The sequence below is a fragment of the Camarhynchus parvulus genome, chromosome 10 (assembly GCF_901933205.1).
Source record: "Camarhynchus parvulus chromosome 10, STF_HiC, whole genome shotgun sequence".
In the NCBI taxonomy this organism is placed as follows: domain Eukaryota; kingdom Metazoa; phylum Chordata; class Aves; order Passeriformes; family Thraupidae; genus Camarhynchus; species Camarhynchus parvulus.
In genome coordinates this window covers 13,821,868-13,837,739 of record NC_044580.1, presented here as the reverse complement: position 1 = coordinate 13,837,739, position 15,872 = coordinate 13,821,868, and the positions used below count along the sequence as shown (strand labels likewise).

The 15,872-nt window shown below is 44.0% G+C and overlaps 1 protein-coding gene across 11 annotated transcripts in view; it reads left to right on the top strand.

Annotated features, from left to right (window-relative positions):
- The window catches only part of AKAP13 (A-kinase anchoring protein 13), a 208,580-nt gene that overhangs the window by 130,488 nt on the left and 62,220 nt on the right, over window positions 1-15,872 (top strand). For 8 of the 11 annotated variants that reach the window (XM_030955270.1, XM_030955272.1, XM_030955271.1 and 5 more), the window contains one exon: window positions 14,763-14,844. In XM_030955270.1, coding sequence (XP_030811130.1) covers window positions 14,763-14,844 — 82 coding nt within the window. Of the gene's footprint in view, window positions 1-4,182; window positions 5,493-14,762; window positions 14,845-15,872 lie in introns of those variants that run through there. The other 3 variants (XM_030955275.1, XM_030955277.1, XM_030955278.1) reach the window with 3 other exon arrangements.

Below are 15,872 nucleotides of genomic sequence, written 5' to 3'. Positions count from 1 at the left end.
AGGTGTTTTAGAACCAGGATTGTGAAGGTTTGTGGCTGCATCACTGACCTTCCCCCTTGGAGTAGAATGGATTTGCCACAGGTGGTGGGGTACTGTCCGTGTCCCCCTCTGTTACTCCTTTTCTTTCCATGCCCTACCTCGTAGGGAAATTCAAAATCACAGCCAGCCTTTTGGAGCCCCTTGTAGCTTGGTGGGACACTGGTGGATCCTGCCATGGCCAGAGGGATGCAGCTCAGGACAGAAGTGCCACCACCCAACAGGGATGCAGATGGACGGGCACAGTGGGACTGGGTCAGCTGCAAAACTCTCAGTGCTGCAGAGCCCCTGCAAACATGAGAAATGCCATGAGATATCCAGAGCTCTTGACCAAGGTTTGTGGTGTGCGTGCTTGCTGTGGTCAACAGCAGCATGGTCTGCTTCAGAATCCACATTTGAGTGTCCGTCGTGGTCTGGTCTCACGTGGGCACTGACCTCCCTCCCAGCAGACAGGATGGATGTGCTCTCCTTTTCAGACTGGACGTGCTCCTCTTACAGGCTTTGCAGCATTAGAGTACAGATTTTCTTTGCCTTATTTAGTTTTAGGAAAAAAGCGATTTGTTTTGTCTATCCTCGCAAGAGCCAGAAATGTAAAATTTTAAAAAGCCTTCCCAGAAAGCTGCTTTCTTTTAAGAAAAGAGCAATTGAAATTGTAATTCTTCTCTCTTACTGTCTGATGAATTTATTATCACCTCGTTTTAGTGCCCAAAAGTGGGTTTTGCCTTGCTTAAAAAAGGGAGAATTTTTCCCTTTCATCTGCTGCTCCATTAGTTCCTATCAGAGTCGCGGTTTAAAAAGTTAATGCGCCTGAGTATTTCTGCAGATTGCATCATTGCAGTGTTTCATAACGATATGGCAAAAGGAATTTGAAACAGATAACAATAGTTCAGTCTGTTTCAGGATAACCATGATTTCCTTGTCATTAAGAGGTCTGTTAGCGGGTGGAGGAGGAGGAGGAGTTTTATCTGGATGAGTTACACATCATATGGCGTGATCATGTGCGGTTGTTCTTTTTTTCCTTCCCCCTCTTTTCCTTCCCTTGAAATCCTCAGCACTGGACTTGGGTTTGGATATGAAATGATTGGATAGTTTCAAACTCCTGGCTGCACATAGTGGCTCAGAGCTTCCAGATGTTTTCAATAAGGAGCCCAGAACTGTCGCATCAGCAGCCGGTGGCCGGGGCTGCTGCTCGCGTCTCCTCTCCATTTTGAGCAACTTGCCAAAAAAAGAGAGAATTATTTACTTGTTAGAGTAGGTTTTTTTAAAATTTAATCTTTATTTTCTGGTCTTCTGTTTCATTGTGTTTCAGAGCATAAATGCTATATACTGTCTAAACACTTGTATGGCATTCAAGGACTGCCTAAATAGCTGGACAAAAGAGACTGGAAGCCTTTGTTCTGCTCTGTCCCGGCTGAGTCGTGGTCTGTGTGTGCCTGACAGTGCCTGTGTGGATTGCAGGCTGTGTGCAAGGCAAGATTTCTAGCCTGAAACAATGCAGCAAAAGCCCCACCTAATGTGGGAAGAGGGTGATGGTCTCCCAAGGGGGAGTGTGTCTGGCACATTATCTTCTACTTGTTTATATTATATTCCCCCCTCCCCCCCTCCTTCCTTCAACAGCAAAGTCTGGAGATGAAGATGAGATGAACTTTGGGTGTCTGTAATCATCACTGGTCCCCTGATCTTTGCTGTGAGTCAGGAACATAACAACAGAAAAAACTCTTGGAACAAATTAGGGATTTGGAAGCTTAAATTAAAAAAAAAGAAGGGAAGGGGTTATTTTTTTTTCCTTGGTGTGTGTTGATTCTTTCCCTCTGGAGCTGAAGGTGTAGGGGAGTCAAGGAGATCACCTGACCACCTTTACTAGATCTAGACACATAATTAAGGAATAAGGCAGGTCATCATCTTGATTCACAGGACATGCACCATGTCCTGGGATACATCCTGTGCCTGGAGTCACCCAGCTTGGTGTGAGTCTGGTAGCTTCCCTGGCTGCTTCTCTCCACCTGTCTGCACCTTCCACATGAGCTTTCTGTCCCTTGCTGCCCCATGAAAGCCCCCACTGGTTTACTTGTGGCTTTTGGCCATCCCAAAATGCTTGTGCATAGCTCAGGAAAATTGGCCTCTTGCCGTGAAAGCTGCATGTTTCCCAGCATGTCTCCCATCTGCTTTGACTGGAGATGTTTCTCATTTCCTCTTACCTGCAAGAAGGGTGAGGTAATGTGAGCCACGAAAGACTGGGTGTTGTTGCAGCTGCAAGTTGGGCCCGTCTTGCTTCTCTGTGGAAGATGCACTGTCACAGTTAGTGATGCTCACTCCTCTGCATGGTGGGCATTCCTTGAGCCCTGCAGCTGGACATCTCTTTCTGGTTGCCAGAGGAACTCTGTGGATCAAAGGTGAAATGCTTTAAATGGAGTGTCTGAGCAGAGCTGTGCAGTTGTTGTTAGGATAAATCTTGGCTGGGTATACCAGCAGCTGTAATTAAATTGATTAAATCTATCTGCTATATCAGTTTTAAAAAGAAAAGGTACTCCATAATGAAACATTAGAGCATCATTAAGACATTCTGACTGTTGCAAATTCCTACACCTGAACTAAATTCACATACTTTGTTTATGGGTTCCTGTCTTGTAAATTTAGATTTGAGGAAATCCCTGCCTTTTATGGTAGTGTCTGAAGGGCTGGAATGCTGTCACAGCCATTTCTGATTCCTTGTCTCGATGGGCACATGACTGCTGGGACTCATTACTTGTGGAGAAAACTGGTGGCTCCAGAAAGTCCCCAAAGTACGACCACATTGTGTGTGTCCTAATACTGAAAGCAGAAGCTCTGCTCATTGTTGGAGAGAGCGGAGTCATTGGCGGAGATCTTGAGCCAGGGATTGTAGCATAAGACAGCCTTGTAGAGGAATCCCCCTCAGTTCAGCTGGTGGTGTGGTGGAGATGAAGCTTTGGGATGTGAGGGAGAGACGGGAGCATAAGGGAAGTGTGGGGAGACCCTGGCGCTGACCAGGTAAGAGTGTACCTGTGTCCCTCACTGGGAGATCTCACCTGCTGCGAGTCCCAGCCTGCTCCAGCACCTGAGGATATGCTCAGGTGCAAGGCCCAAGGGCAGCCTTTGTGTCAGGGATGGCCACTTTGTCATCCAGTCTCAGGAGGAGAAGCCCTTTGCTTGGTTACTGAGTCTGCTAAATCTGTAGGGTGGCTGTGCTTTTGTGTAGTCTGCCTGTACAGATTGAAGTGGCGCATCCAGGAGCTCTCAGTAGTGTGTGGTGGTTCTGTAAACTCCTGGGTTTTGGTGTTTTAACAAACAGGCACGGAAGGGAGTCAGTTCCTGTGTTGCTCACGGGCAGGCTGTGGTGCAGTGGGTTTGGGCAGTCAGAAGACTGGGTAGCACTGGGAAGAGAGAAGCTGGAGGGCTTGCTTGCAGCAGATGGGTTTAGATCTCCTTTGGAAGACTCATCTTGCATTCACGTGCCGAGAACTTGCGTTTTATCGTTTCCAGTAGGCTGCAGGGTTTGAGTCACCTTTGCCAGAGTTTGAGCTGGTGGCCACAAATCTCTTCATACAACCAGGGAGCCAGGACCACCCTACAGGACTGGATGAAAAGACCTACAACCCCCTAACTAAGCTCCAGGAGTGGAGCAAATCCCAGCAGCAGGAGGTGGGCCAGTTCTGCCGGCGCTGACGAGCGTGGCTGTTGGAGATCAGCAGTCAAACCTTGGGTTGATAAATGCTGTTTCCAATTCTGTTTTCTGCTTTGTAGCTTGGGATTAAAAATTCTGCATTTTCAGCTTTTCCATCTAGCAAAGCAGTAAGTTCTGGTCGCTACAAACTCCCAGTCTCTGAAAACTCCGCTTCTCCTTTTCTTCTCTCTTTTTTTTCCCTTGCGTTTTGAACCGCCCCCATTCCCTTTTGAATCGGTGAATGAGAGAATGTCTAAAGCCAGGGAAGTATGGAAAGATTTCATCCCTGGAGAGGTCAGGGTGGGGTGGAAAGCGGAGGGGGCTGCAAGGGGGCAATTTGAAAACAGGAAACCATGTGGCAGTGAGCATGCAGGGCCCAGCTGATGTGAATGAGCTATTGAGAGCAGAGAGACTCTCGCTGGCCCCAGCATTAGAAAGACAAAAAACTTTAGGGTTGGGTTTTTTTTTTCTCCCCCCAAGAAAAAAAAGCTCTGTCTTTCAGGCTAGAATAGATGAGGGAAGATTATATTTTCTGGACAACTAGTTGCTGAGGTCTTTGCTCTGTGTTGCAAACAAACTAAGAAAAAGTAAATGGCTGATTTCCTTTTTTTTTTTTTCCATGAGCGCTGATTAAATCATAAGTTTCCGTTCCTAGTTTAGGAAAGCATTAACCTTGAAACTGTCTTTCATTCACCTGGCCTGGGGGAGTGGGAAGACTCTTTTTACCTCTTGAAAAACACGTCCCTTTGCTCTCAGTCTCATTTTGGACCGAGCAAGCACACCAAGTGCCTGCAGCCAGAGGTGGAAGAGGCTGGCAAAGAAAAGCGGCTGCTTTTTCTTTTTCTTCCCCCGCTCCCTTCTCTTTTTTTTTTTTTTTCCTCTCTGTGAATCATGCTCCACAACTGCAAAGTAAATTTGAAAGCCGGGAGAACACTGGTGCAGGACTAAAAAGGCAAGCAGTGACGTCCCAGCCCAAATCAGGAGGGAGTGGCTTTATTTCATTATTTTCTTTCCTTTTGCCCAGTGCTGTCATTAGAAATTTAAACTTAACTCAAACCCAAGCCGTCTTGCCCGGTGAACAGTGAACTGACTCGGAAGGAGGAAAGTACTTTTTTGTTGTTTCTTTCAGTGCATGAGGGCGTGAAAAACAAAACGCTTTGGTGACAGTATTTGCATTGGATACGGAGATTGGTTTTTTTGGTTTGTTTTTGTTTTCTTCCTGAATTAGACCCATCGTGGCTGAACCTACCTTCTGCATTTCCACTTGGAGTGTCAGTATTCCTGCTGCACACATCTGGCTTTTGTTCTCTTTTCGGGCAGGATTTTCATTCTGGTCCTTTTTGGATATCAAAGTTGTCTGGAAAACATTTTTTTGTTATTATTACTGTAACAGGAAGGCTGATACCATTCTTAGCAGTCGCAAAAAAAATAATCCTATATGTATAAAACTGTCTTCAAATATCTTTTGTTTGCTATAAGTTCCTGCATTGCCTGTATAAGCAAATCTGTTCCGAGAAGACTTTATCAGCCGGGCGCAGCACTGGGATTTTCGTTTTCCTGTTAAGAAGCTCGGGCAGGCTGGTGTGCTGAGACACAGGGACTCCTCTGAGCACGGATGTGAGAGGTCTGGGGCTGTGGTGAGCCCAGGGTTCATGGTGGGCTCTGCTCCTCTGCTCCCAGCTCTTTGGACAAAATGTACGAACGCCACAAGAGGCGATACAGCCTGTGCGACATTTCCAAGGTGGACAGGACTGTAGATGTTGTGTTGTTAAAGGTATGATGTTTGTATATATTTATCTATGGGTTCCCTTCCCTCTCTCCAAGGGGATCAGTCTGTTCCTTGCTGTGCTCATATCCCTCAGGATGATGCAGTGGGGAGGGACAGGTGGAAGAGCTCTTACCCTTCAGCATGGAGGTGATTTTGAGTTTTATCAATCCATATCATATTATTATCATATCATTATCTCTGCAACTAAATAATCTCTTGTGGCATGTTACTCTTTGGGAGAGCTCCCTGGCCATCTTCCCTGCCCTCTGCCCTTAAACAGTCCTTGGTTTGAAATCTCAGGGGTTTTTATGTGAGGGGAAAAGGGTTTCCATTTCCAGTGCTTGCTTTTGAGATTGAAAGGCACATGTTCCCCAAAAGATGCATTCTGCCAAAAAAAGGCATGGTGGATCCTCCTTTGCCTCTGTTTTTTGTTTGTGTTAGAAGGGTTGCTGTCAGTCTTGTTGTTTGGGTGTGATTTTGTCTGAGGATGGGTTGGAGCAAGAATCAGGAGTGGCTCTTGGCTAATTGTCCCAGTGTGTTCCTCCTCTAATCTAAAATTAGCAAGTGCTCCACCAAATGGCACAGTGGCAGTCTGGGAATGTCCTGTCTCTGTAACAGCTTTGTGGAGCTTCAGCAGTTTCCTGGCAGAGTGGATGGAAATAGGAGAGAAGCCAGAGGGACTGCAAAACACAGCCCAATTCAGAGATCTTAACTACTGGAAGATCATTTCCTTTCCCTCTCCCTTTTTCTCTTTTCTCTTTTCTCTTCTTAGCTGAAGCAGTGGGATTCTACATGATCATATGGCTTCCTTTTTCATGATTTTTGGTTCATGCTCTTGTTTCCAAGTCAATACAAGAATATATAACAAATTTATTTTCAATTAATTCTTGTTCTACTTTATCTGCACTAAAAGAGATCTAGCTCTTTTTACCTTGCTTTGTTAGAATGAAAGTGTTTTCCTTTAATTCAATGTACTCAGTGGTTTTGGTGGCACAGATAGCTGTAAGTTGTTTTCTCTACCAGCTCAATTTTTTTGAGTGTTTTAGACCTCTTGATGTTACTAATGCTGGTTGAGGATTGAATCCCATGATAATCTATAGACACAGTGTGAGTCATTAAAAATGTTGTTGCATTGTTCACACACTATTTCTAGAAATAGTGTGTGTACAATTCTTAATAATTCTTGGGAGGAGACCTGGTACCTCAGATAATTTTGGTTGCCAATAAAAAGCACAATCTTTTTCTTTACGAAGAGCATCTGAATGCCTGGGTTAAAATAGAATTCACTAGAATTATCCAGCTTCAGTGTTTTTGATGTCATCAGTTCCTTAAATTAGTTTTTGTTCAGCAAAGCTTAGATTTTATAACAAAATGTGGCTCTTATTAGTTCCAACTGGTATTTTCCTAATTGAGTTTCAGAACTGTGGGTTATACTGTCTGTTCCTGCAAGTGACTCAGTGTCCATATATGTGTGCGTGTGTGCACGCATTGCTGCTCCCAACATGGGCTGTACAGCCTGCAGATGTTTAAAATAGGAGGGTGCTGGTGACAGCTACAGCTACAATCAACTCTAGCTCGATTTTCAGTCGTCCTTCATGTTTTCTCTGGTTCCTATAACATAACTGGTAGATGAAATTGAATTTTGATGACCTAGGGATCCAAGCCAGCGCTTGAGTGCGTCAGTGGCAGATCATCTCTTGACGTTAATGGGAGTTGGATCAGGCCCTTAATGAGGGAGCTGGGGGTGGAGTTTCTCTTGGGTTTGGTTTTCATTAAAATACTGAAATAAAACTGTACCTTATCTAGGCCATTGCATTTTGGGGAGTTAAGAGGACAGGGTTTCTTAAGTATTGAAAAGCAAGTACATATCCTCAGAAAAAAGCAAACCCAAAACTGAATCCATCAAGAGTGTTTGAGCTGATGAAATTTTAACATGATACCTGCAAAGCACCAACCAGCTTTCAATTTGGCTGCAGGTTGACTCAGACAAGCTGTCATTTTTTGAGTAATAGATGAATATGTTCTTTGCTTTGTTTTAAGGTAGGGAACTCAGTAATCATAGAATTGTTTAGGTTTAAAGGACCTTTAAGCTCATCAAGGCCAGCCATTAACCCAGCACTGGCAAGTCCACCTTTAAACCATATCCCTCAGTGCCACGTCTGTGCATCTTTTAAATACCTCCAGGGATGGTGACTCAGTCATGACACAGGAAAGAAAATCAGCTGCCTGAAAAGGACAATGGGAACAAATGGTGAAGAAAGAATTTTGGATACTAAATGTTTATAGATGAGATTATATTTGTATCCATTCTTACATAGAATCGCAAAAGAACTTTTGGTTCCTACCCATAATGTTGTCATCTGAAGGGCCACTGTCTTGACACTCAATTTTTCCATGTTTAGATTGAGCCTGAAACAGTGGCTTGTGAAGTTATGAAAAAAATGAACCTCAGCAATTTTGAGGGTTGATGCACGCAATTATTTTTGGCTTTAGCATAGTTTCTTCCTCCTCTCCACGTATGAAAAAGCAAGAGGCAGCAGGTTACCAGCAGTATCCAGTCCCTGCTGGAGGCAGGACTTCATCCTAGAAGAAATTCCTTACTGTGAGAGACATAAGGCCCTGGCACAGCTTGCCCAGAGAAGCTGTGGGATGCCCCATCCCTGGAGGGGTTCAAGACCAGGTTGGATGGTGATTTGAGCAACCAGGGAAAGGTGTTGGATTTGCATCATCTTCAAGGTGCCTTCCAACCCAAACCACTCTATGATTCCATGATTCCGTGTCCTTTCCTGGCTGCTGCAGCAATGCAAACTCAGTGACCTTGGATCCTGAACTTACTGAATGCAGGAAAGCCTGGATGATGCAGAAATGACATAAAAAATTGCTGTCATTGTTCCTGCTGGGTTTGCATTGCAGCAGATGAGGGAGAAGTTGTGGGGTGTGTGGGATGTCTGCTTGTCTGAACATTTTGCTGGGCTCTGAGCAGCTACGTGCAGGGTAAAGCAGTCTGTGCTGTGTTATTGCAAGCCCAAAATGGGAAGTCTCAGTGTGCCCATGTGTGCCTTGGCAGCCCTGTCTCATTTTTATGTTGTGCCTGCTACCACAAATAAAACTACAGGGACAGGATACAAAAACCACACTGGCTGGCACCTTGCAGATAGATACATGTGAAGTCAGACAGGCGTTCAATGGGGATGAACAGGCAGTGCTTTGCAAAGTTACGAATCAAGAACTGGGCTTGCTTTGGGAATGGGAGACTGAGTAATCACAGATGGGAATGTTTTCTAACATTTTTTGCCTGTATCTGCATTTCACCTCTGTATGTGAATGCTGAAGTTGTTAGGGGTAGGCATCAGGAGTAAATTTTTTCACAGCTGGGGCAATGAGGTTTGATTTTTCTGCTTGATTTTTCTGCTTTTCAGATGAACCAATCCCATTTAGCTTCCAGCCGAAGATCAGACCATTATTCATGGAATTAAAACCAGCATTAATAATTTATCAAGGTATTTTGAAGTTAAAAGGACAGCACTATTAATTGAGTTTTCTACTTTTCAATTAAAGTCTGTTGACTTTTAGTTTTGCTGGTGGAGGACATTGCAGTGCCAAAGGCTGGAAAACGTACTTGGGGCACACGTTCCTTTTCCCTGCTGGGACATTGCTGGGGATAAATGCACTCTAGGAATTTAGTGTTGCTCTTGCACCATAAAGAGCGAATTTATTCAGTCATGTAACGTGTCCTGTGCTTGTAGGAGCCTTTTTTGGTGAAATCCTTTAATACGGTTTTCTATAGCACTGCTGGCTTGTTACTATGAGAAAGGTCAGTTTGGACCTCCTTGAAAAAATGTCCTGATATGGTGTCACCAGCTCTGTAAAGATAAAAGACTCAATGTAGCATATTCACAGTGCTAGAAGAAAAAAATCTCCATAGAAATAATTGCAGAAATGCAAGTGTTGTCCCTTTTGGCATACATTTGAGAATGTCTTTGGGTTCTGCATCCACCTGTTAATATCATCCCACAAAGCTAAGAAAATACACAGAGAGATTACCAAAATAATTTAAATAAAAAATAAATGTGTAACTTGCAAGCAAATTGATATGTCTGCTCTTAATATTGTCTGGCAAGATGATTGCCAAGGCAGTGATTGTTGCTCTTGATGTGAGTTTTGTGTGTATGGAGTCTTTCTGCAGCAACAGATGTTGAAGGAAAACAGTGGAAATTCCTTCCCCAGATGCCCCATCCTTCATGCTCCTTTTCAAACGGTTTTGGAGGATCTTGAAAGGTGGTTCTTGTGAAGGGGGTAAATCAACTCTTGGTTTAGTTTCTAGTGCAGGAATTGCAGGCAACTGGATAATTTCATTGTAAATGGAATTGTAAAGTTAAAAGTTGCTCAGCATAAACATTGAACTCCAGTTACGTGTACAAATTTCTTTAATCCTATACGAAATTTTCAGGAACAGGAAATTCCTAGAAAATAATTACAATATGCATAGAACTTAAAAAAATCATTGTATAATTTCTGCTTATGAAACAAATTAATTATAATTGAATTTGAATTACTGGGGTTTTTTGACTACTTTTATTCTACAATAGATATTTAAAATGGATATTACTCAGTGTGGTGCACAATTACTTAATGATACACTAAGCAAGCTACAATTACTCTCCTAAATATTTTCCTATGTGCAGTAGTATCTGGTTTTAGCTGCAAGGTAGATCATAGTCTGGAAGCTGGGGAAAATAAAAGGAAAAAAATGGAAACTTGCACATTTAGGACAAAGTTAAAATAATATGGAGGCAAGATGAGTCTCCAGGGATCTAGGAAATGAAAGTTAAAGTCATCTGGTTCCTTGTGCTCTGGAGATGTTGATTTATATCATGACCGGTGAGGTTGACAAGTGCAAACTTTTGCAATAGCAAAAGATTTCCTGGAAGGTCAGTGTGTTCTCTTTATTGTGAAATGGAAGGCAAGAAGAGTTAAAATAAAACCAGAGGGAGAGAAAAAGGACTTTTCCATGCTGGAGATAGGAGCCAGGTAGTCCCTGGCCGTGAGGTGCCTGTTCCTAGTGAGCCTCCAGCACCCAGCTCTGCCCTGGATATTGTTGGAGTGTCTTTGAGAAGGAGGTGCTGAGCCGGGTTTTATGGGCAGGCACCACACTGCAGTGGATTAGATAATTCCTTCTCCAAGACCAAGGGGAGAGGAAGGAAGAGCCTGGGAGTGGAGTCTGGGGTCCCTCCCAGTTCCTGTGGGACAGAGGATGCCTCAGCCCAGGGTGTCACAGCTTGTCCAGCACTGTCCTTTTCTTATGCGTTAAGTCACATCAAGTTTCAAGTTCAGGGTCTGCAGGAAGAGTCAGGAAATACCTGTGTGTGCCCAGAAAGAGCAATGGAACCATCTGCTGCTCATAGCTCCAGCTGGCGTCCTAAAGGCATCTTTGAACATTAAGCCTGCTGGTGTTTCACAGGCAAACAGAAAATCCTGCAGGATTCAGTTTTTGGTGCCTGGGGATGTGCTTCCATGATTCATTCTGTGTCTGAGCTGCAGATAAACACATTCAGGCTTCTGTATGGAAAAATAGCTGGTTTTCTCCTGGCATTTCTTCAAGGGCTGTGTATTGAAACTCTGTTCCCAGAGGCTGTTTCATATTCCCTCTGCCATTGGAACAGCACTGCACCCTCTGCTCCCACGGCAAAGACTTGAGATGCCTGGAATCAATGAGCTATAATCAGTGTGGGCAAGCAAGAAAGTGTGGGGCTTTTATCATCTTCTGTGGCCACCAGCCTGTGGTCCTGTCGTTGAGCTTGTCTCAGCAAAACAAGAAACTGGGGGAAAAAGAGAGGAATTTTTTCACATGCAATGCACACGTGTCTGCAAAATCCCAAGGCAACCTCATTTCACATTTCTTCGTACTGGTACATTCCCCAGCTCCTGATGCTCAGGTGCTTTTATAAAGACAATTTCCTCTCCAGCTCTTGCTGTCTGTACCTGTAGTCACTAGTCCTGAGTAAATACAAGCAGAATTCAGGTGTTGAGGAGGGATCCCAGTACTCAGTGTTGGGCTGTGGATAGTGGGGTTTGTGTTTTGAGTATCTATGGACCACCCAGTTCCCTGAGAGCACACAGTAAACCTCCCTCAAAGCCTGTCTGGGCTCGTTTTGGCCCAGGGAATACTTGTATATAGTAGTGGTTTCCTTTGTTTTTGTTTTGATGGTGATTATTATTTTTCCTGGATTAGGGCTACTGAGATAAATATTTAATTTCTAATGTTTTATTTTGTACATAATCAAGTATATCTGAAGCAGCACCTTAAACCTGAGTGTTACTCTCTCATTACTTTTTTTAATAGAGAAAAGCAGACGTTTTCAATACTTGGCAAAGTCACAGGGCTGAGGAGAGAGCTGGCTGGGAAATTGGAAAAATGCTCAAATCTTTTTTGAAAAAATGCCAATGTCTATAATGCATTTTCAGTGAATGACTCAATTGGTTCTATTAAAGGAAAATATATAATGTTAATTCAGCCTAATATGGCTTATTCAACAGACAACTTGAACCTCTTCGTATTTTGCTTTCTTACTGCTAATTATTGAATGGGATGTTGATTATTCATTTCCAGTAGTGGATACCAGTATAAATCAGGAGCAGTTCCTTTGAATTTGATGGTGATTTGTTTAAAATTAAGGGTCTGACTCTTCTTAAGGAAGAAGGAGGGAGGTGCAAGTGAGTCAGAAGGAGACAGAATTTGGTTTTGTGTCTGAAACAGGTCATTCCTTTATTTGTGTGGACTTGAGCACATTTCCATTTGTCCTTCTATGTGTGTTCAGCCTCAATCTCTAGATTTGCCTTTAATAAAATATAGGAAGGTGTGGTGCAAATTTATTCTGCTTTGTCTGGAGAGAAAAGAATAACAGCATGGTATTTATTGACTTTACAGTCATCAAGTGGTATTTATTGACTTTGCAGCTCTTTTAAGAATAAAAAAAAATAAATTCTGTGGTTGAGTTTAGATGCTAAGGTTAGATGCCACACAGCCTCGCTGAGAACAGGGAGTGTCTTCTGTAGAAAGAAACAGAACATGACCCACTGTCTATGCAACAGTTAAAATGCCACATCCTTGTGTTACTTTGGAAAGCAAAAAACCCATTGTTCTCAAGTTTTGCTTACAAATGGTTTTTCAGATTTAAGATTGCTTCTCTTTTCCTCGCTGCCTCTTGTTTAATATGGATGCATTGTATGTAAAAGGGAGAAAATGGATACACAGGTGTGTGTGGAGCAGAGGTGCAGGGAACACTGGGATCTTAGATGTGTGTACATAAAGGGGTGTGATGGGGTCTTGAGTGAATATCTGTATAATGCAGTCAGGGAGTAAGAGCTACAAAGTGCTACATCATCCCTAGGAAAAATAGCCTGCCAAATTCCATGGAGGTGGGAGGGACATCCAGGTGGGACTTGCACTGAGGTCACCCCAAGACCTGGCTCCAGTAGAGCTCAACATCTCCTTCACCTCTCCTGGGAGACTCCTGCTCATTTTTCCCCTCTCAGAACTTCTCTGTTCCTTCCCTGTCTCTGTCAGCAGGAGCTGCTGACTGGGGAAGGTCATGGCATCCTCTCCACTGGAGGATTTTAAGGGCACTGGGTTGGATTAGGACCTCTGAGAAGGTAATTGAGCCTAACTTGGTGCAGCAGGCAGGGACTAGCTGACCTGTCAAAGGCCCTCCCAACCCCATTTTGTCATCGCACAAGTATGGAGGAGGACAAAGCCTGAGGAAGAAAAATGTGCTGTAGCAAGTAGCTGCCAGGTCTGGGGGAGTGCAGGGTTGCCTGTGTGGTGTGGAGAGCAGGAGGTGCTGGCAGGAGCCCCTCGGGTGACGGGCAGGGGATGCAGCCAGAGTGGGGAGGAGCCAGCCAAGGACTGCAGTAACACATTCCATGATCTCAGTGAGAGAGGAAACAAGGACGTGGGTCATTAGTCAAAGCAGCGCGACAGGTCAAGGGTAGGAGAGGCTTGGTTTTAATTTATTTTAAAAAATAAATAATAAGAAGGCAAAACCAGTGCATTTCATAGCATAGGAGGAAGGAGAACGTTGAGGGGATGGGAATACAGCAAGGGGCTGCAGAAATAGAGCAGGATCATGGAGGAGATTTGAACATAGGTCAGAGGCTAAAAGTAAATACTAAAACTTTGCTATTTGAAAGGTAGAAGAGGAAATTATTTCAGGAGATAAAAGGAAAGCCAGAGAGTGGGTAGGAGAAATACTTGACATATAAAATCAGGCTGAGTCATCCATTTTGGTAGCTTTCTTTTAGCTGCAACTTAGCATGTGAGATCCTGTGTCTTGAAACAGGTCAGGAGGGGAAGTAACTTCTGGGTTTTGGTGTGGGACAGGTGAGATTTGCATGCATTTGACAGTAAGTAAAAGCATTTGGCTCAAAGAAATGGCAGAGAGAGTAAAGGGCCTTCCAGAGTCTGCCAGCGGCAGACAAAAGTGATGGGAAGTGAATGTTGGATGAGCCAAGGATTGTGGATAGTCCAGCAGACTTCTAAGTCAAAATGTTGGACAACACAACCCGAGTGAGGAAGATGAAAGAACAGGCAGAGGGAGGAGGAGGCTGAGAACAGATCAGTCATCCTTGCTGAAAGACTGGGAGTCATGGAAAGGGTGAAGGACGGGGTGAGGTGATAAGGGCTGATGTTGAAATAAACCATGTGATGTGTCTTAGTGTTAAAATGGGCGTTTCTATCATCATCATTTCAGTTAATGCAGGCCCAAAGTGCTTCTGGTTCTCACCATGACTTGGGCACTTCCCAAGCCCTCTATTCCACATCACCAAAGCACTTTGCTATCTCTGAGCTCATTATCTGTACAGCAGTATGGGTGGTAAGGAATTTCAATTCTGTAGGTAGTGAACTGAGGCATAAAGCAGAAGAGTATATTCCTGCAGTCCCGCTACAAGTGGAGGTGGGACTTGAAGCCAAGGTTATCCAGTCCTCTACTAGTAGCTTAAACACTGACTCAGGCTCCCTCTGATCTCCTTCCTTGAGCAGCAGCCACCTTCAAATCAAACTTTCCATGGAGAAATAAAGGGTTTTGGCATATTCTAATGGTTTGTTTAGCGATGCAGAAATAAAATCATATGTTACTTTTGACACTTTTATTATTGGGAAAAAATTAAGCCATAACTCTGTGTCTGCTGGTTGATGCAGAGGGATATTGGAGAAGAGACTAACAGGGGTGCTGGTGAGAGTGGCCTTTCTCTGATGTGCTGTGATGTGTTTTGCAGATAAACCGTGGGAGCTGGTGCCCGCTGGAGCCATGTCTTGACCCCTCCCTGCTGGAGCGCAAGCGCACGCGGGAGTCTCCAGGTGAGCCACACCAGCAGCCCTCCTCACCACATTTCTATCCTCCTTTTCTCTCTGTCCTCCCCACCTTTTCTATCCCTCCTTTTCCTCCCTGTCCTCCTCACCTTTTCTATCCCTCCTTTTCTCCCTGTCCTCCTCACCTTTTCTATCCTTCTTTTCTCCCTGTCCTCCTCACCATTTCTATTCCTCCTTTTCTCCCTGACCTCACCTTTTCTATCCCTCCTTTCCTCCCTGTCCTCCTCACCTTTACTATCTCTTCTTTTCTCCCTGTCCTCCTCAACTTTTCTATCCCTCCTGTTTTTGACATCCTGGCCTGGATGGGGAAAACACATAAATTAAAGAAACTGTGTAATGGCTGTGCTGTGAGTCATTGTTAGCACATGGCTGCGGCACTTGACTAGCAGGGAGCTGTGTAGTGTGTCACCATCTCAAATAACTCTGCATTTCAAGTGCTTCAGTATTTTGATTTTCCCCCCCTTTTCTTTTTCTAAATAAACTTGAAAGATGTTGCAAGCAGCACGCAGACATGGTTTCTAGCTAAAAGGATAAGTTCATAAAAGAAAAAAAGCCAGAAATTTGAACTCCTAAATCCATAGTTAAACCCAAATGAGTGGCTTGAGATTTTTACTTTTTTTCCCCCTCCCTCTGAAAGTTGCCATGATTCCAGGCTCAGGAAGCAGGAAGGCTGTTCAGAGCTATGGTTCCCACACCCTGCCCACCAGCTGTGCCAAGCTCCCATCCCAGCCCTGCGTGCTGGCTGGTGCTTTCTGGCTCTTCCACTGGCACAGAAAATCTAGTCTGGGCAAGCTTCAAAGAAGGGTTGGTGTCCAAGATAAGAAATAAAGCATTTCCTTTCACTGGAGTATGTGTGTTTGAAACAAATGGAGTAATTTATCAGGGCCCTGAATAGGGACTTTGCTTAGGCTGCTCATGGAGAGGAGGCTTCTTGCCCTGCTGTCCTTATGAACAGTGGTCTCACCCAAATCTCCTTCAATTTATCTGAGACTTGAAAGAAAATGACTGAATGTCAG